This window comes from Dipodomys merriami, unplaced genomic scaffold (assembly GCF_024711535.1).
Source record: "Dipodomys merriami isolate MVZ:Mamm:240054 unplaced genomic scaffold, mDipMer1.0.p SCAF_458, whole genome shotgun sequence".
Lineage (NCBI taxonomy): Eukaryota > Metazoa > Chordata > Mammalia > Rodentia > Heteromyidae > Dipodomys > Dipodomys merriami.
This window is the reverse complement of record NW_027206022.1, coordinates 647,843-669,052: the sequence shown is the minus strand read 5'-3', so window position 1 is coordinate 669,052 and position 21,210 is coordinate 647,843. Positions and strand designations below refer to the sequence as shown.

The window sequence follows — 21,210 nt, the reverse complement described above, 5'->3', positions numbered from 1 at the left end:
TTGTCGTGACCTTGTGAAGTGTGTGTGCCAGGGTTGAGTCTCCTTCCATGGCAGTTGCCTTTTGGGCTTCTGTGTTGTTTCTGCTAGAGGTGTCTCTGCTCTGCCCCTGCTTGGCAGCCTTCTTAGCACTCTGGGCTGGAGTTCACACGGGTTTGGATCCAGCTTGTGGAATCTCCTTCCCAGAGCACAAGATTGACGTGATACTCTTCCCGCCAACTCTTCTCAAATCACTTGGTTCTGTTGGAAGGTTTAGACCCTCTTTCAGGAGGGGACCGCATCTGGCCTGAGGATTAAGCCGAAGCCTAGTAATCAGAGGGGGCATGAGACTGTGGTTTGGGCTGGAGGGATAAATGTCACATCTGAAAGTGTCTCTCTATGTACTAGATCCCTAATCCTATTCCCACTGATTGATTCAACCTCTTCCCACTCTCATTTCTAGTATGGGATCCCTCAGACTTAATCCAGATGTCTCATCAGTGGATTTCCTGAAGCTACTTGTAACATGTTAAGTTTTTTCTGGCCGTTCAGGAAGTGTTGATCTAGAAACTTGGACTTCTATGAAAAATATATAGAAAAAAGTTGGAGGTAATGTATATTGCTCAAGGATATATGATGCATAGATATAACCTGTCCTGAAGATTTAGCTTGTGTTATCCGTTGTGTTAAAATCTGCTCAAAGAAGTATTATTTTACATAGAAAATTCTTTTTGGCATTTGAAGTCAGTGAATCATAAACAGTCCTTTAAAATATCATATAGATACATATTGATCCTATTTTTATCCTCTTCATATCCTATGGCTTCTGCAACTTTAAAATGTTAGGGATATTCTGCACTATATTTGTTTCTGAGAAACAGCAACTTCTCCATATGCTAATGAGGCTATTTTACATTACTTAAAATGAGAGAGACTGCCTAAACATGCATTCCCAAACACTTGATAAATCATTTAATAATATAGAAAATTAAGTTAAATATAATCTAATAATATAATTTAAATGCAATTCTACATAATTGTGCAAAGAAACAAATGATCTGTGGATAACAGCATTTCCTGTGTAAGAAAGCAACCAACAAGTACCAAACAATTCCCATACCGATTTAACTTTTATGGATCTACATTTTGGGGTGCCCTCAACTTGCTATTTTGTGTTAATATTGTTTAAATCACAGATAAGACTTTAATCTTCTAAATCCTTCCCTGAGGATGGTTGATTGGAATTGTGTCTCTCCTATGACCCAGTATTTTATGTTCATCTTATTAGGCCCTGTACCTTCAGCATTATGGCCAAGGTTCATCATATGACTGTTCAGGAAAGTGAGCATTACTGACATAAGATCTTCAGTGATGTCCATTTGGCCAAAGTAGCTTCAATGGCAAATTGAAAGTCCTGGCATAAGGGTGCTCTGAGTATTTGGATATAAGGAAATGTGCCATTTCCAACATTATAGCACTAGAAACATGCATTGCATATGTCCTTCCTGTATACCCTTTGTGAAAAATACTGAGCTATACTATACATGATTTCCCTGGTATGAAAATCTGGAAATGAATGAGGTGGAGTACAAATGCCCAGTGGAGTGCTAGGATCCCTTTGCGTTAAAGGAAAAAATAGTTCTTGCATCCCTAAGTATATTTCAGTAAAAACTAGTTTTAATGAAATGTGGTATGTTTTTATTTTTCAATTATTTTTGTGGGGTATTAGTTTTTAGGAATACGGAATGTATCTTCACCTAGAAATGAATTGCTTTTATTCTATCTATCTACCAATTAATCGACTATGGCTTCATCTTTACTGGAATGTTTGATTAATGCACTACTTCAGACATAAACCATACTTGTTCTCCCATAAGAAGGCTTTATGCTTTTCCGGCCCATGGGTAATGTTATAAGCAGGAAAACCTGGGGCAAAATCACACAGATTCTTTCCTGACTACCTCATTTGCCTTTTCTCCCAGCCATGCTTCCAGAATCTTCTGTCCATTTTCAACAGCAAGAAAGAATGAAAGGATCTGTGGTAAGTTGCTTTTGCTTTCTCTGTTTTACATTCCATTTTTTGAACCTAATAGTGGACAAGATTGAAAAACAGAAAAATAGATTCAACTTGAGGAACATGCTCCTAAATCAGATAAAGATGGCTTGTAGGTTTTGCACATTATTAGTCTGACATTCTGGCTAAAATGAGTAGATTACTTCAGTTTGTTTCTAGTTGTTCTGATGTTGTTAGAAGTAGTCAAACTTGTTAAGGGATTCACTGACACCGAGGAGGTGACTGCTCATGGAAGCAACTGGTCAGAGATCACATCCCCATGAATAACATTAAACTGTCCTAATGAAATTTTTACTATACTTTCTGAAAACTGTAGTCACATATACCTTCAACTATTGAAGTGTACTGAGTAATATATGTGTACTTAAATTACTAGTTCTTCGACTGCTTCATAGGTTTTTTCTACTTGAAACTTAGGCTATATTTCATTATATAGTGTATATCCTTTCTAGAAATCCCTCCATGTTTCTCAAAGAACTCCTGACTAGATTTTTGTCTGTATTTTGTCTATTCATTCTCTGTTTCTTGCTCTCTAGCTTTCTTTCTCTCTTCTCTTTGATTTCATCTGTTTTTCTCTCTCTCTTTCTCATTGTTTCTCTCAGACCCTCCTCCCTCCATCTGTCTCTTGCTTTTTTCTTTGCTTCAAATGCTGTATCTGGGAGCTAGTATTTCTGTTTTCTTTGTTTTTTTGTCCATTGTAGGGCTTGAATTCTTGGACCTGGGTACTGTCTCTCACTTCTTCAGCTCAAGGCGAGTACTCTACCACTTGAGTCACAGTCCCTCGTCCAGTTTTGTGGTTGTTTATTAGAGCTATGCGTCTAAGGGACTTCTCTGTCTGAGCTGGCTTTAAAGCGTGATCCTCAGATCTCAGCCTCCTCAGTAGCTAGGATTCCAGGCGTGAGTCACCAGTGCCCTACTAGAACTAGTTTTTCTTACTGATCACTTTTCCTTTATTGACATGACTCTTAGAATTAACATGTTTTTACCCATTATGAAGGAAACATGTTGCTAAATGTAAGCCGAGGTACTTCTATGAAGAGTCCAGAGCTAAAGAAAATTAGAAAAACACAAAAGCACAGACAGAGAGATAGGGAGGAAGTAGGGGTCCTAAAGCTCACTGCCAGTTGTGCCCCGAATTCCTTCAACTAAGCATCTTCATTTGGGTTCACACAAGGAAGGTTACCATGAGTACATCAAAAAAAAAAATTAAAAATCTCTATTAATATTACATTTAGAGCCAAACAGAGTTTGTGAGAGACCTTTCCTATGTTATTCTTTTTTGGTGTGTGTGAAAATACTGTACAGAGGGGTTACAATTACATGGGCAAGATAATGGGTACATTTCTTATCAAGCATTATAGCCTTCTCCTTTGTTTCTCCTTCTCATCCCTTTCCATCCTCTCCTCACCCATGTTTACCACATTTTCTTGATCCATAATCTACTGAGGGGCATCTGGGTTGGTTCCGTATCTTAGCTATGGTAAATAAGGCTGCAAGAAACATAGTCGTGAGGGTAGTTTTAGTGTGGTCTTTTTTGTGAACATTTGGGTAAATGCCCCAAAGTGGGATTGTTGGGTCATAGGGGAGCTCTATGTGGAGTTCTTTCAGGAACCTCCATACTGCTTTCCAAAGTGGTTGAACAACTTTACACTCCCACCACTAATGCAGTAATGTTCCCTTCTGTCCCCATCCCCTCCAGCATATGTTGTTTAATTAGAGTTCTTGATTTTTGCCATTCTAACTGGGGTGAGGTAGTATCTCAATGTTGTTTTCATTTACATTTCTTTTTTTTTTTTTCTGCGGTCAGGTCGTGGGGCCTGAACTGTCCCTCAGCTCTTCAGCTCAAGGCTAGCGCTCTACCACTTGAGCCACAGCACCACTTCTGACTTTTTTCTTTTGCTTATGTGGTGCTGAAGAATTGAACCCAGGTCATCAGGCATGCAAGGCAAGCGCTTTACCACTGAGCTATGTTGCCAGCCCCTGATTTGCATTTCTTTTATGTCTAGAGAAGTTGAGCATTTCTTCATGTGTCTATTGGCCATCCTTCTTTCCTCTTCAGAGAAGTTTCTCTTTAAGTTTTAGCCCACTTATTTATTGGGCAGTTGTTTCTATGAAGATTTGTTGTTGGAGGATTTAATTTTTTGAGCTCCAGGTATATTTTAGATATGAGATTCTTATCCATTGTATGGCTAGTGAAGATCTTCTTCCTATCCCTGTGCTTTATATTGATCTTGCTAGCTATGGCCTTTGCCATGCAGAAGTGCTGCAATTTCATGCAATCCCATTTATCCAACCTTTCTATGATTTTTTTGTTTCTGGATTTCTATTTTTAAATTTTGGCCTATGCCATGGAGACTTATGGTTTCTCCTATTCCATCCTGTATGGTTTATAGAGTGTCTGCCTTGACACTGCGGGCTTTGATTCATTTGGAATTGCTTCTGGTGCAGGGTGGTATATAAGGATCTAGCTTTAGTTTTCTACAAGTAGTTAACCAATTTTGCCAGCACCATTTAGTGAAGAGGCTGTCTTTCTTCCATTCTTTTTTTTTCTTTTTTTGCTCCCTTATCCAAGATTAAATGGCTATAGGTCTGTAGGTTCATTTCTGGATTTTCAATCTATTCCATTGGTCCTGAAGTCTGTTCTTGTGCCAGTAAGAAGATGTTGTGATTACTATAGCATTGTAGAAGAGTTTGAAATTTGGTATTGTTATTCCTCCAGCTGTGTTCTTTCCATTGAGGATCATTTTTGCTATCGGGGTCTTTTATTGTTGAATACGGATTTTTGGATTGCCTCTTCTATTTCCTTGAAGAAGGAAGTTGAAATACTTATTGGTATCGCATTGAATTTGTAGATCGCCTTGGGAAGTATTGCCATTTTCACCATGTTGATCTTTCCAATCCAGGAGCATGGGAGTTTTTGCCACTTTCTAAGTTCTGTTTTGATTTCCTTTTTCAAGTTTTTCAGTTTTCATCATAGAGGCCCTTCACTTCTTTGGTTAAGTTAATTCCTAGGTATTTTATTTTTGGGGGGGTATTACGAATAGAGTTGCTTTCCTAAATTCAGCCACACTTTTCTCATTGTTGGCATACAAAAAAGCCATTGGTTTTTGAGGGTTAATTTTATACCCTGATACTTCACCTAACTTTTGAATCAACTTGAGTAATTTGGGAGTGCAGTTTGTGGGATTCTTTAAATATAAGATCATGTCATCTGCAAAGAGGGAGAGTTTTATTTCTTCTTTCCCTATTTGAATCCCCTTTATGTTTGCATCTTGTCTTATTGCAGTAGCTAGGCATTCTAATACTAGATTGAAGATAAGTGCAAATAGTGGACATCCTTGTCTCGTTCCTGAGTTGAGGAAATGGCTTTCGTTTTTCACCATTGAGTATAATGCTGGCTGTAGGTTTGTCATATACAGCCTTATTGTATTGAGGAATGTTCCATGGATTCCTAATTTTTACACAACCTTCATCATAAAGGGGTGTTGGATCTTGTCCAATGCTTTTTCTGCATCTATTTAGATAACCATGTGGTTCTTATTCTTGCTCCGGTTGATGTGATGAATTATATTAGTTGATTTGCATATATTGAACCAGCTTTGCAACCCTGAAAGGAATCCTATTTCATTGTGTTGTATGATTTTTTGGATGAATTGTTGAAGTCAGTTGGCCAAAATTTTGTTCAGAAGTTTTGAATCAATGTTCATCAAGGAAATGGGTCTCTAAGTTCTCTTTCTTTGATGAGTCCCTGCCTCGTTTTGAGATGAGGGTTATGAGGGCTTCATTGGGTGAGTTCGGTAGTGAACTTTCTCTTTGAATTTCATTGAAGAGTTGGAGGAGTATTGGTGTGAGCTCTGCTTAGAAGGCCTTGTAGAATTCCGCTGTAAAACCATCTGGTCCTGGACTTTTCTTAGATGTTTCTATTTTAATGCTTGTTATGGGCCTGTTTAGATGGTTTAACTCATCTTGGTTTAGTTTCGACAAGTCAATATTTGCTAGGAAAAGGTCCATTTCTGCCAAGTTCTCAAACTTATCATAAATGTTTCAGAAGTATTCCTTTGTAATGTTCTGAATCTTGGTTGTTTCTGTGGTGATGTTTCCATTCTCATCTCTGAGTTTATTTATTTGGGTGTGTTCTCTTCTTTTTCTAAGAAGATTTGCTAAGGGTCTGTTAATATTGTTAATTTTTTCGAAGAACCAACTCTTTGTTTTGTTGATTCTTTCTATACTTTATTTGGATTGTAATTCATGTAATTCTGATTTAATTTTTATTATTTCTTTCTGTCTACTGGATTGGGGTTTATCTTGCTGCTCTTTTACAAGGAGACTCAGATGTCTCATTAAATTGTTGATTTCAGATCTCTGCAATTTGTTGATGTAGGAACTCAGATCTCTAAACTTGCCCCTGCGTACTGCCTTTGCTGTGTCCCAGAGGAGCTGGTAATTTGTGTGTTCATTTTGGTTGAATATCATGAATATTTGAATGTTCTTTCTAATCTCTTCCGTGACCCACTCGTGATTCAGCAGTGTGTTGTTCAGCCTCCATGTATTACAGGACTTTCTTTGGTTGCTTTTGGTGTGGAGTTCTGATTTTATTCCCTTCTGGTCTAAGAGAATGCAAGGTATTACTTCAATGTTTCTGAATTTGGACAAGTTTGCTTTGTGGTCTAAAATGTGGTCTATTTTGGAAAATGTTCTATGTGCTTCTGAGGAAAACATGTATTCTGATGCTGTTGCGTGAAATATTTGGTAGATGTCTGTTAAATCTAGTTGATCTATGCAGTTGTTAGGATCTGTTAGGTTTCCCTGTTGAGTTTTTGCCGAGTTGATCTATCCAGTGGGGAGAGTGGTGTGTTAAAGTGCCCAACAATTACTGTCTTTGAATCTATGTGGGATTTGAGGGAAAGTAGTGTTTCTTGGATAAATTTGGGTGCTCCGTTGTTTGGTGAATAGATATTTAGAATTGTAATATCCTCCTGAAGGACAGATCCCTTAATTAGTATGTAGCAACCTTCGTTATCTCTTCTCACAAATTTTACTTTGAAGTCTATTTTACCTGGTATTAGGATTGCAACTGCAGCCTGTTTATGGGGGCCGTTTGCTTCTTGTATCTGAATAGGCCTATCTTTTTGCATGTTTGGGAGTTCTCTGCTAGGATCCTGTTAAACAAATTTTCTAGACCATTAACTACTGTCTCTAGGTTCTCCTCTACACCTATTCTCCTCCAATTGGGCCTTCTGATGGTGTCTTCCAAGTGTTGAATAGATCTATCATATTTCTTAGATTTGTCTTGGATGGTTATATGTTCTTTCTCTGTAATATCTAGGTTGTCTTCAGTCCCTAAGATTTGATCTTCTGAATGGTCTAACCTACTGTCAAGATTTTTCTACTTTGTTTTTTTATTTCTTTTCCTTCTAATTGGTCAGCTTTGATGGCTTCAAATTCTTTGTTGGAACTTTGTTTTAGATCGTGTATGAAGCACTGGACTTCCTTAATTTGGTATTGTTTATTCACAAATCACTTAGGTGATTGGTTATGGTTTCTGTGGGCTATCATTCCTTCTGTTGGGTTCCATTCAGCATTCCCATTGTGGTCTCCTTTACTTCTTTCAGTCCTCTGTTAATGGATTCCATGAATGCATTTAGTGATCTTTGTGTATGCTCATCCTTATCTCTCAATTCCTGTATTACTCTTTGCTTAGCTTCCTCAAGTTCATCCAATTCCTGTAGTTCTCCTTGAGTGTTCTCAGCCTGCTCATGCCATTCCTCTTTCCCTTTGACTGATCTCTGCCAGCTCATGGATTCCTTTATTTCTCTTTGAGTGTTCTCAAGGTGTTCAACCAATTCCTGTATCAATTTTTGAGTAGCTTCCTCAAGCTCATGATATTCCTGTATTAACCTTTGGTTTGTCTCCTCTCTCTCCGTATCATGCTCACAGAGTCCTTTGAAGGTTTTCAGTCTTTTCATTTACAATGTTTACAAGCAGTGTTTGTAGAGCTATTTGGGAACTCCCCTCTGGATTATTCATTATCTGGTCTGTCAGCTGATTATCCTTAGTGGGAGTTGAGATGCCTGGACTTGCCATTTTTCTTGTGTTTTTCCGGCTTGCTCTGCCCATTAGAGATGAAAGTAACTCCAGTTTTATGCTAGAACACTATCTTAAGGCCAGCATCATCCAAAGTCTGTAGTTGCACAGTCAAAAGTCTGCAGATACAATCTAGTTCAACAGATATACTATTCAACATCAAACAACTGTGTATTCATGGGCTAAGAAGCGCAAAGAAGAATTTGACAAACCAGAAATTATTAGGTTTATTGAGAGATGTGGGTAAAAATAGGAATAGAGGGATGTGGAAAGGCAGAGCTAGAATTAACTAAGTCCTAATCTCAAAGTGGGAAATAGATTGGATAGAATGAAAGTAAGAGAGCTTAAAAAAGGAGAAAGAGAAAGAAACAAAGAGACAAGAAAAAACAGGAAAATAAAAATTAAAAATTAAACAGTGAAACACTGACTTCAAATTTCAAAACATAATTTCCAAGAAGAAGGTGGATAGAATGATAGAAGTGGAGGGCTAAAGAGACATGAAAAAATGTTTTTAAAAAGCTTAAAATATTATATAGGTATAAAGAGTACTGCTATTAAGGAATTCAAGTCTAAGAGGTTTTGAATTCAGTAATAAATTTCTGGATTAAGTTGTACACAATGGGGTATTCGGTCTAGTAATCGACTAAGGGTATATCAGGATAAGCAGAAGAGCAATTGTCACGCAAAGAAAAATGAAAGAGAAGAAAAGGTGAAAAGAATGGGAATGAAAGAAAAAAAGGATCAAAAGGTCAGTAGAGCTAAACAAAAAAAATTTTATTTAAAGAAAAAAAAGCACACAAACTTATACCCCTAAAATAAAAATTATAAGAGGAGGGGAAAAAAAAGTTAATACAAAACAATTTTTTAAGTTAAAAATTGAAGAAAGTTTTAGACAAACTTTTCAAATTTGGTGCGGGGGAGGATTGTGTGGGGGCGCCAGGGGAGGCTGGGAAGGGATGGGAAGGGGAAACAAAGGAGGAGGCTACAATGCTTGATAAGAAATGTATTCATTATCTTGCCCATGTAATTGTAACCCATCTGTGCAGTATTTTCACAATAAAAACATGAAATTAAAGTTTTAGAAAAAAACTTTTATGAAAGGTACAAAAAAAGACTATTTGATTTTTTTGTGGGGGAAGGTTATGGGAAGATCCCTTGTGTCCTTAACCAGTCTCTTGTTACAGTCTCTGATCCGCTTGCAGTATTTGATTTTCCTGTGGCTTGGTTGGTTTCTTAGGTCAATTTGTTTGAGCAGGCAGAAAACTGCTCTACTTTACACAGGAGTTTGTGATCCTTCTCCCAGGGCAATTTAATGGGAGGGAGATCTGTTCTGAGTATCACAAAAGATGGAGTTGGCTGTTTCCTCTAGTGTGGAGATGCTGTGAAGAGGCTAGGTTCTGGATAGAGTTGAGGCCTTTCAGCAAACAGTAGCTTTTCCCTGAGGGACTAGCTTCTGAGAGACTCTCAGAGCCCAGCCTGAAGCCATTCTCAGGGTTTATGTTTACTGAATTTCAATTGATTGTCAAGGCTGTTATAGGGAGGGGCAGCCTCTTTCTCTGTTTACCCAGTGAAGAAAGCCACTCCTGGGGCTGGAGCCCTGGCTGGGAGACTTCCCTTTGTGTGGAGCTGAGCCTAGCAGGTCAGGTTAGGTTCCTTTTCAACATAGTTCCTTGTACAAGTCATTGTTACAATGGCCCATCCTCTATTCTTATTTCAGCATTTTATAATTTCTGTTCCCCTCCTCAATTAGAAAAATGTATATACAAGATGCAAGACACCAGAATCAAAGACAGTGACAACAAGGTTTATGCCATGGCAGAAGAACATACAAAGAAACAAACAAAAAAAAATCATATAGTACATTATAAGCCCATCAAAAAGAACAGCAAGAAATATCCTTGGGAAGCTTCCTAGAGAACTGATTCAGCAATATGAGATACACTTGAAAAATAGTCAGTGAAAAGATATACAAAAACTAAAATTAAGATGCACAGATTAGAGTAATTTGCATTTTTGTTCAGGCTCCGGTGGCCCACACCTGTCATCCTAGCTACTCAGGAGGCTGAGAGCTGAGGATCCTGGTTCAAAGCCAGCCTGGACAGGAAAGTCCATGAGACACTTATCTCCAATAAATCACTCAGAACACCGGAAGTGGCACAGTGGATCAAGTGGTGGAGCATTAGGCTTTAGTTGAAGACCTGAGGGAGAGTGCCCAAGCCTAGAGTTCAAGCCACACAACCGATTTAAAAAAAAAAAAAAAAAGGAATACTTTGCATTTTTGGTCTATGTGTGTTTGTTACTAATGCTATTTGTAGCTGTATGTTTCCAGCTAAAATGTGGCTTAACGTTTGTTCTTAAATTTTAATTTGTTATTTTAACTGGAAAATAGACACACATGGCACCTATATCTCTGATCCTATTCAGAGAGTCTAAAATTTGATTTTTCCATATTCCTTTTTTCAAACAATTTATTTTATTATTAGGTTTAAGTAGTTATACAAAGAAGTTGCCATTCTACAAAAGAGTATGTGAATAGAAGATGTCTGTCCCCCATTGCTCCTAAACCACGCCTTCTCTGAATTTTCTTTTTTTGTTGTTTAAATTGAGAGAAAGTGATTATTTAAATTTCACATATGTCACAGTATTGTGGAACAGAGATGCTTAGTTGAAGTCAAAAACACATTTTCACCTTCAAGGCAAATTGTCATTGTCATGGTCTATAAAGTTTGTGAATTTTATGAGCTTTGTCAATACAAATCATTCCCTATTCCTTTTGAAGACAGGTCTTGATATGTAGTCCAGCATGCTCTTGAAATTGTTATGGAACCTAGCCTGGCTGGTCATCCTTTTTGAATTTCCCAAGGTCAGGGTGTATAGGTATGTTCCATCCTGTGTGGCTACATTACCCATTTTCAATTCAGAGTTCACTGATAGTTCATATGGCTGCGTTGTTGTGCAGCCATCTCTTCCATCCATGTACAGCATGTTTCATTTTCCATGTATGAAGCTGTATATTCATTAATAGGCAGCTCCTTTTCCTCTCTACCCCAGTCTCTGGAACCATCTTACTTTTGGCTCTATGACTTTGTTGATCCTTGAAAGCTCAGTAAGGGAAATCATACCATGGCTGTGCTTTTATGACTGCTGTATTTTACTTAGCTTAATGTATTCAAAGATCAACCCTGCTATAAAATGTAGCAAACTTGTCTTCCTTTTCAATGTCTTTGTTTATTCTTTTACCTGTTTCTGTCTTTAGGTTCTTGTCAGTATTTGCTCTGAAGTGATTCTCTAATACTACTTCTTATCTCTGCTTTCTCTTCTGCTGGGTACAAATCTAGAAATAGAAGTGCTGGACCATATTCCTATGTAATTCTCTATTTAGTTCTTTTTAGCTCTGTCCATACCATCTTTGATTGTTTTACATTCCTGCCAGACATGCACCAAGGTTCAAATTGAATTCACATCCTTCCCAGCCTTTGTTAGACTTTGGAAGGATATTTGTTGTTTTTATTTAAAACTGCCCATAGTAACATATATAAAGTAGTTATTTCTGTAGAATTTTGATTTGAATTCTTCTCCTGACTATTGATACTGAGCTTTGTATATTTCAAGGAATTATTTGTAGAATTTTTTTAAAGTGTCTTCAATCGTTTTCCTTATTTCTAGTTTTTCTGTTCACATGGCACTGAATAATTGAACCCGTGCATTCTAGACTAGCACTCTGGAGTAAGCCACATTTCCAGCCCTAAATCTAGTACCCTCTATTTTGGTACAATTAATTCGTTGGACTGAGGCCTTCCGATTTGCCTGGTAATTGCAATATTTATTGATGCATATGAGTAATCTACATACATTTCTTTAAATAAAGTGATGAGTTTATATATTGGATCTTCATGCATTGTGAATCATGAATATGGTACTATAAGTTTTATTTCAACAAACTATTGCAGAAATATTACATAAAATATATGACCAATATATTCCTTTATACTTACCTACACATTTACCATTTTAGTTTTTTTGTCCTACCTGTATATATATGTGGACTCCTTTTGCTCTTCTCTTGAAGCACTTCTCTTGTAACACTCTTAAAATGCAGATGTGTAATTTATCAACTCTCTTTCCCTGACCATATCTTCAATCTACATTTTTAGTAGAGTTCCTCTGCCCAATGGATTGTGAATTGAATGTTATTTTCTTTCAATTTCTCACATATATATTTCCCTTTTGTGTGTTAGTGAGCATTCACCTCTGCTATTGCCAAGCATGGCTGGCTAGGCCATTCATCATTTGTAATAGGGTTCAGTGTGGGAGTTCAAAACCTCTCCTCTTAGCCTCTGCAGGCAAATTAGCACTCTTATTTCCTTCCAACTTGTAAATTTGTCTTCTGTATCATTAGATCACATCCCTATTCTAATTTTTCTCTGTCTTGCTTGTCGTGGTCCTATTTTTCGTTTTTTGTCATCTTGAATGTTCCTTAAGTCTCTATCCATCCTCCATCCTTCCATGAAGGCATATTTAAATGAAAATGTAGTCAGGGAACATGGTATGCCCCTCGCAACTATATTGTGGATTGTAGAAGGTAGGCCAAGTTCACAAAACTTCCTTCTAGCAGTTCTTTTTTACATAGGAAAGAAATATCAGGGTATCTATGACCATAATTCAGTATTTAGCACTGAAACTACAAAATAGTTAACATAGGATATTTATATATGGGAAGTAAAGCAGATCTTATAAGGGCCAATCCATCATTAGCGACGTTTTAAGTACTGTTACTGCCTTTAACATTTATGTAGACACTTACTTTTCATGAATCAGTAAGGTGCTATGTATTCCTTGTGATGTCCTAAATGTGTTGTAATTGCTTATGAGATACCGTGTGTGTGTGTGTGTGTGTGTGTGTGTGTGTGTGTGTGTGTGTGTGTGTGTGCATGCGTGTCTGTTGGTTGGTTGTGAGGTTTGATTTCTGGACCTGAGCACTGTCCCTGAATTCTGCCCCTCAAGGCTAGTGCTCTACCACATGAGCCATAGCACCAGTTCTGCTTTTCTCCTGGTGATTAATTGGGGATGAGTCCCACAGACCTTCCTGACTTGGGCTAATTACTTGATTCAAATGTGCCATTACAGAAGCTGGTGTCATTTGATGACGTGGCTGTGGACTTCAGCTGGGAGGAGTGGCAAGACTTGGATCATGCTCAGAGGACCCTGCATAGAGATGTAATGCTGGAGACCTACAGCAACCTCTTGTCTTTAGGTGAGCAAAAGTCATTTGAACATGCGAGATCAAAGGCTGTTTTTTTTTTAAGTAGATATATAAATATTTATGTTGTTTCGGTAGACGATTCCAGTCCGTGGGAATATAAAATTCCTGTCCATTTTTTCCACTTGATTATGTAATTAGAGACAATTTTATTCCCATTCATCAAGAAACCCAATCAGCACTTGGACCCAAAATCTAAACTACATTCCACTAATAGAAAGAAGACTGTCATCCTAAACTTGGGTTGATTTCTGTACGTGCAAATATAGTCTAGAATAGAAAGTACATCACTATTTGAAGTATGATCTGAAAATCACTAGTTGAAAGTGGTTATTTGTAATCAACCCTGACCTGGGTGCAGTGGCTAACACCTGTAATCTTAGCTTCTCTGGAGGCAGAAATGTAAGGATGTTGGTTTGAAGCCTGCAACTGCAGAAAAGTGACCATGAGGCTTTTATCTCCAAATCCCTTCACAATCTACAAATGTAGCTGGGACTGAAACTAGCAGAATGCTAGCTTTGAGCAAAAGAGCTGAGTTCAAGCCACCCAATTGGCAAAATAAGTTGAAAGCTGGGGAATATCAACAAGGGAGTGGATAAGAAATGAGAAACAAGGTTTAGGAGCAAGTTTGTGAACATGATGTCTAAGACCTTACAGTAATGATGACCCATCCTACCAATAGTTCTTCTCTACTTGTTAATAACAGGACACTGTGTTCCTAAACCTAAATTGATTGCCAAGCTGGAGCAAGGGTCAGAACCATGGATAAGAGAAGCCTCAGACAAAAATCTCACAGGTGAGATAAAGCATCTTGCATGATAGTTTTGTAGCCAGAGTACACTTGGTAAGTTTAATGAGCTTTACTGAGCAATAATGTTCCTAGTTCCCTGAGTCATGTGTGGCAGAGAACTAGGTGATCCTTTGTCTTAAGGACATGACAATCAAGAATTTACATGGAGACAAACTGATTTGGCTGTCCCAGTATAGTTAAAGTGAACAATTTTCTTTTTCTTTGTAGAAATCCTTCTTAAACAGAAAAAGGAAATGAGAAATGTAGAAAATGAGGTCTCATTTTCATTGAAACAAGGCCTATGCAGGTATGAGGAAATGAGGAGTATGCCAGGACTGCTATCCTGTGAGAGGAAAATTGCTTCTTGGTGATGTTGGAAGTGAGTGAGATTCAGAAGCAAAGCTTTTGGTTCATAGGGGATGACTACCTGGGTGGTGAGCTGCAGTATCTTTGGTCTTGAATGGTTGTGAAGGAGCAGGAGTGTTAGAAAAGGAAATTTGATGAGAATTTGACTAAGGGTGAGGGAAACCAATTTTAAAAATGCCACCAATCCCTAAAGTAATTCTTAGTGAGAAGTTAGAACTGAAGAGATGGAGGTATAAATCCTTACTCTCAGGAACCTTCCATGCTTAGCGGAAAGGCCAAGGGATGTATCAAACACCCTAATGGTCCCTAAATCTAGACAGTATTTCTGTTCCTCACCTAATGGTTGAGAAGCTAAGCAGCAAAATGTATCAATTATTTCCACAAATTAAAAGAAAAATAATAGCTATTCCCTTAGGACCAAACCTCGAGGGTATTAAAGGCAAATGTTTAGTACTCAGCTTATAACTAATAGTGTGTAGATGAATCATTTGAGTAATTAATTCCTTGAGAAAAACTGAAACAGAAAAACATTATTTACCATTGTAAAATGTCAGTGCTACTTTCTTAACTAATACATTACAGAGAAAAGCTTATATTCTGCATCAAAGAGTTCCTGCTTTGATCTTTTAAAATCTCGTAACAGTTAGGATGCACGGAAATGCCTTTACTGTTACATTAAGGAATCTTGAGGTCTCATTTCTGTTTTTGTCTGTCTTTCTATATCTCATTGTAGATGTCCAAGAAAAGGAGTACAGGACTAAGACCTGTCAGGAGAATCCCTATGATTGTCTGTCTGAAGTCGGAGTCATGAATATTAATACAGGGGAGAAAAATGTGAAATTAATAACAACTTTTAATTTGAGATCCAAACCTAAGTCAGAGCTGATTAGGAATAATGGGAACTCCTTAGGGATAAGGACAGAGGAGTTCAGGCAGTGTCAGAACATGCTTCTCCATGGCGAGTCTAATGGGATATGTGCTGCTTATAGTCCTGGAGTATCTCCTGTAGTTAAAGAATCTAACCAATGTGGACATTCTTTCACCCGGAAGACATACCTTACTGTCCATCAGAGAACACACACAGGAGAGAAACCTTATGAATGTAATGTGTGTGGAAAGTCTTTCAGCCGGAAGGCACACCTTACTGTCCATCTGACAAAACACACAGGAGAGAAACCTTATGAATGTAATGTGTGTGGAAAGTCTTTCAGCCGGAAGACAACCCTTAATGTCCATCTGACAACACACACAGGAGAGAAACCTTATGAATGTAACCTGTGTGGAAAGTCTTTCACTCGGAAGGCACAGCTTACTGTCCATCAGCTAACACACACAGGAGAGAAACCTCATGAATGTAATGTGTGTGGAAAGTCTTTCAGCCAGAAGGCACACCTCACTGTCCATCGGACAACACATACAGGAGAGAAACCTTATGAATGTAACCTGTGTGGAAAGTCATTCAGCCTGAAGTCATACCTCACTGTCCATCAGAAAACACACACAGGAGAGAAGCCTTATGAATGTATCCAGTGTGGGAAGTCTTTCACCCAGAAGACAAACCTTACTGCTCACGAGCGAACACACACAGGTGAGAAACCTTATGAATGTAACCTGTGTGGAAAGTCTTTCATGCGGAAGTCAAAACTTACATATCATCACAGAATACACATAGGAGATAAACCTTATGAATGTAATGTGTGTGGAAAGTCTTTCATCCAGAAGGCACACCTTACTGTCCATCAGACAACACACACAAGAGAGAAACCTTATGAATGTAATGTGTGTGGAAAGTCCTTCATCCGGAAGGCAAACCTTACTTTTCATCAGAAAATTCACACAAGAAAGACACTTTATGAATGTAACAAGTGTGGAAAATCTTTTCACTTGAAGGCATACCTTACTGTCCATCAGAGAACACACACAGGAGAGAAACCTTATGAATGTAACAAATGTGGGAAGTCTTTCACCCAGAAGACAACCCTTAATGTCCATCAGACAACACACACAGGAGAGAAACCATACAAATGTAATATATGTGGAAAGTCTTTCACCCAGAAGGCACAAATTAAAATCCATCAGACAACACACACAGGAGAGAAACCTTATCAGTGTAATGTGTGTAGAAAGTCTTTCACCCAGAAAGGAAACCTTAGGATACATCAGACAACACATACAGGAGAGAGACCTTATGAATGTAGCAGGTGTGGAAAGGTTTTCGCCCGGAAAACATGCCTTACTATCCATGAGACAATACACACGGGAGAGAAACCTTATGAATGTAATGTGTGTAGAAAGTCTTTCGCCATGAAGTCACAACTTACTGCCCATCAGGCAACACATACAGGACAGAGACCTTATGAATGTAGGAGGTGTGGAAAGTCTTTCACCAAGAAAATCGGCCTTACTGTCCATGAGAGAAAACACACGGGAGAAAAACCTTATGGATGTAGCTGGTGTGGAAAGTCTTTCATCCGGAAGTCGATCCTTAAATCACATCAGATAATACACACAGGAGAGAAACCTTATGAATGTATGGAGTGTGGAAAGTCTTTCAGGTGGAAGGCAGCACTTAACATCCATCAGATAATGCACACAGGAGAGAAACCTTATGAATGTAACAGCTGTGGAAAGTCTTTCACCAGGAAGGTATACCTTTCTGACCATCAGAGAACACACACAGGAGAGAAACCTTATGAATGTGACCTGTGTGGAAAGTCATTCAGCCACAGGGGAAACCTTACTGTCCATCGGAGAACACACAGGAGTAAAACTTTAGGAATGTAACAGCTGTGGAAAGAGTTTCACACAGAAGTCAACCCTCATTTTTCATCAGAGAGCACAACACAAGAGAGAAGCCTTATGACTGCAACAAATGTGGAAAGAACCGTGCACAGGAGGCCACAGCCTAGCATATAAGAAAATTCACCCAAATGAGAAATCTCTAGTATGTAACAAGTAGGGAAAGTCTTTCATTTGGAAGAGAAGTCAGTTTGCAATAGAGAACCCACACAGGATACAAACCTTATCAAGGTAGAAATGTGGAATTCTTCAACCAGAAGGCACAGCTCAGGGTTCATCATTGAACACACACACACACGAGAGAAATCATAGCAATGTAAATCATGTAGAAAGTTTTTCAAAAAAGTTCTAAGTACTCTCAGTCATTCTTCCCTAAATGTCCATCTTCTAAAATTTCTCAAGTTCCATTTCTAACATTCTCTATTGGGAGATCTACAAGATGATGATTATGTCTAATTTCCTGTTTCATGAAATTCTAGGATGATATTTACCTTTTTCCTTTTATTTTGCTGTTAGTTTCATTTGAACTCATGGCCCTTTACTTCCCTTTGGCTTTTATTCTCAAGCTTAGCACTCTACCCTTTGTGCCACATCTCTAATTTTGAGGTTGTTGTATTTAGTATCATGAATCCTATCATTGGGAAGCAGTCTACTTTCTTCAAAGGTGTTTACAAAATTATGTAAGTAAAACTGAAATGTTATAAATTAGGAACATAAGTAGTTTCATAGAATCTATAAAGAAATTGAGTGATTTAATGGAATTTTGTAACATTTAAAAATGAGAAATATTTGAGAATTATAGATGAGTAATAAAGTTGATTTAGTAAATACTTATTTTATGTGGTGAAATTCAATAAAAGTGACATAGAATCCATTCAGATTTCTTGTGGGAAACAATTTTCAAATTTTTCTGTAAACCTAGAATACCTTCTATAACATCAGTCTCTTCACCCCTGGAAATGAACAGTTCTATAATTTTTATAGAGCTGGTAGTATTTGTCATATATTCATATAGTCTTTCACAACAGAATAGACAAAATACATACTTTAAGGGATAGAGGTATGGCTTAGTTGTTAGAGCATTAGTAAGTGAGCAAAGTATCATGTACTGGCTTTGAGTCCCATTCTTGGAGCTAAAGAAAACAAAAAAGAATATACACTTAACATTCCACAATCCCATGTGTAAAAACAGAATTCAGAAGCCCCACATGAACATGTCTCCATAGCAACAGCTTATGAGGACTTTAGAGACATACTTGAGAATGTCCCAATGGTTCATAAATGTGAACCTCTTGGCTTTGAGTGACAGATTACAAGGGACGCATTCATCAGCAGCTCACCAGGGTGATTACATTGTGTGTGTGTGGGTATGCATATCTATGTATGTAAATATACATATATGTCACTACAAATTCATCCAGTCACCTGAATCCATCCATAACCCTCCACAGCACTATTCATTATATCAGATGTTTTCCACAATCATTGGCTCTACTAACCAGCTCATCTCAGGTGCAGTCATGGTGCAACAGAACACAGACCCATATCAGGACCTAAATACAGGCACATAAAGGAGGAAACTCCTTTACTATATGATCAAGTCCTCAAAGGAGGGATAGCATTAAGGTTATTTAAATTATTTGGAATTGAAAACCTAGGAAATGAAGACTCTTACAAAGAAGAGGACTAAAAGTGAAGGAATTTCATTGATTGAAAATAAAAGCAGGGCTGGGAAGGTGGCTCACTTGTAGAGCGCTTGCCTTACATGCATGAGGCCCTGGGTTTGATTCCTCAGCACCATATAAGCAAAAAGGAAAAAGCCAGAAGTGGCACTGTGGTTCAAGTGATAGAGCACTAGCCTTCAGTTGAAGAGCTGAGGGACAGCGCCCAGGCCCAGAGTTCAGTCCCCACGACCGAACCAAAAAAAATAAAAATAAATACCCTTGTTGCCACGCCTACTTCGGTGGAGTCTGCTTAGCATGGAACACCTGCTTTTAGATCTGAGAATGGGACTCCACAGAAGCCTACCTCTGAGAATGGGACTTCACAGAAGCCTACCCCTGAGAATAGGACTTCACAGAAGTCTACCTCAGAGAATGGGGCTTCAAAGAGGCCTACCTCCTAAAAAGGCTGGCAAGGCCCTGGGAAAGATATGTTCCTGTTTTTCTTTTTTTCGCTGAATAGGAGTGCCTATTAATCTTTTACTGCTCCTATTGCTTGTTCTACTTACTCATGCTCAACTTTCCCTCATTCAGGGCTCTTTCTTGGAAGTGTTGACGACTCCAACATCTGATGAGTGTCCTGAGAACATGACTAGCTCACCAGAGTTAAGTGCTACCCTGAAAGTCCCTCTTATGGAGGCTATTAGACAAGTCATAAGTAAATATAAAAGTATTGGGAGGTTTCATGACGTCACTTCAGCAAAAGGAATTGTTTGTAAGAAATTTACAAGAAGCTGTAGGCATGGCTAGAGCAGAAAGAGTGTATGGCTATTGGAGATTTCCCTTTAATCCTGGAGCATAGACAATAGACTCATATAGATATCCTGTAGATAAGAAAGATGTAGAGGAATATTTAGACCAAAAGCTAATTAAGATTCCTAAAAGGTTGGTAGATGGAAGGTGGCAATGGGTTATCAGAGGAAAATAGTGGAATCCTCCATTATTTAGAGGACCACAGAGACTTCCCCCAGATCCATAGCCTTTTACAGGTGTGTATGATAAGGATGGCAACGGTTGGGAAAACTACTTAGGAGAAAGAACTTCCTATTACTCTCTTGCATTTACTGAGAGACTTGCTAGATCTAGGCCACCTTGGTGCTTACTATCAAAAAAGGAACAAGAAAGATCTTATGAGACAGTTAAGGCCTCTATGGAGAAGAGGAAACGATTATGTGAAAGGGTTACAGAGAAGACACTATGAGCTTGAATTAGATATATGGCCAGATTTAACTAAGTATACTGAATATCATGATTTTGGGCCACAAATTGGGGACCCTCTAAAAAATGGCAAAGAAGAATAATTGCTGAGAAAAGATTTGAAACGCATAAAGTACAAAACTAAACAAAAGTAACAATAAAGTACTAGAGTTCATGCCTTTCTGTCCAGCACCTTGCCCATATGCTCTGGTTAATGGTTAATAGGTGATAAACATCTCGAAACAACTGTATTTCTTAAAAATAGAGGTAAAGCCAAAAACAAGTGCCTATCGTCATAGCTCATCATGCAAAAAACAAGATCAGGCGAGCAGCTGATGACCACCCAAGAACGAAGTCTTGCAGCAAGATTGTGTAACCTTTTGCCCTGTCTCATGGAGACTTTCTCTATAAAAGCTTGTTATCCTCTGCAGTAAATCGCATTCAGCAGTCACTCCTCTTGTGTGAATTGTCTGTTGGCCATCTCCCCACCTATTCCAGTTACCTCCACTAGGTGTCCTCCGAGTCCCGACAGAGCCAGTCCATGGCACCTCCTTAATAAAAGAAAAACACATTCATCTCCCCATGAATAGTTTCTGACACATTAGCACCTGAGAATATTCCTAGTTCCCAACTCAGCTTTTTTCTCCCTTTCACCCTGAGGAGTGTCTGAAACTCACCTGAGGAAAACTGTTGGGTCAGTGTAAAGTATGTGGCTGATTTTAAGAGGTCTCAGAACACTTGTGAAGCAGCTGGACACCTGTGGTTCACACATGTACTCCTATCTACTCAGAAGGCTGACATCTGAGGATCATATTTCAAAACCAGCCCAGCTGCAAAAGTCATTGAAATTACTATTTCCAATTCACCCAATGGCTTGAAGGGAACATGTGGCTCAAGTGATACAGTACTAGTCATGAGCAATCAAGTGTAGGGACAGCACCTA

General features: G+C 38.3%; 1 protein-coding gene across 2 annotated transcripts; it reads left to right on the top strand.

The window, feature by feature from the left end:
- Positions 1–489: 489 nt before the first annotated feature.
- On the top strand, positions 490–20,718 carry LOC138808598 (zinc finger protein 268-like). Of its 2 annotated transcripts, XM_069994894.1 has the most exons (5): positions 490–585; positions 1,959–2,017; positions 13,262–13,388; positions 14,101–14,190; positions 15,284–20,718. In XM_069994894.1, the coding sequence occupies exons 2-5, from the start codon at positions 1,961–1,963 to the stop codon at positions 17,332–17,334; spliced, it is 2,325 nt and encodes a 774-aa protein (XP_069850995.1). In that variant the 5' UTR covers positions 490–585; positions 1,959–1,960; the 3' UTR covers positions 17,335–20,718. The 2 variants fall into 2 exon arrangements, with proteins under 2 accessions (XP_069850995.1, XP_069850997.1); XM_069994896.1 differs by lacking the exons at positions 490–585; positions 1,959–2,017; positions 13,262–13,388 and adding an exon at positions 14,413–14,563 and having other exon boundaries at positions 14,103–14,190.
- Positions 20,719–21,210: the final 492 nt, after the last annotated feature.

What these genes read in the sequence shown, in the direction of transcription:
- LOC138808598 (XM_069994894.1), top strand. Translation starts at nt 1,961, where the DNA reads ATGCTTCCAGAATCTTCTGTCCATTTTCAACAGCAAGAAAGAATGAAA. An exon ending in AAAGAATGAAAGGATCTGTG is followed by an intron (nt 2,018 to 13,261) that starts GTAAGTTGCTTT and finishes GTGCCATTACAG; the next exon opens with AAGCTGGTGTCATTTGATGA. An exon ending in CTCAGACAAAAATCTCACAG is followed by an intron (nt 14,191 to 15,283) that starts GTGAGATAAAGC and finishes ATCTCATTGTAG; the next exon opens with ATGTCCAAGAAAAGGAGTAC.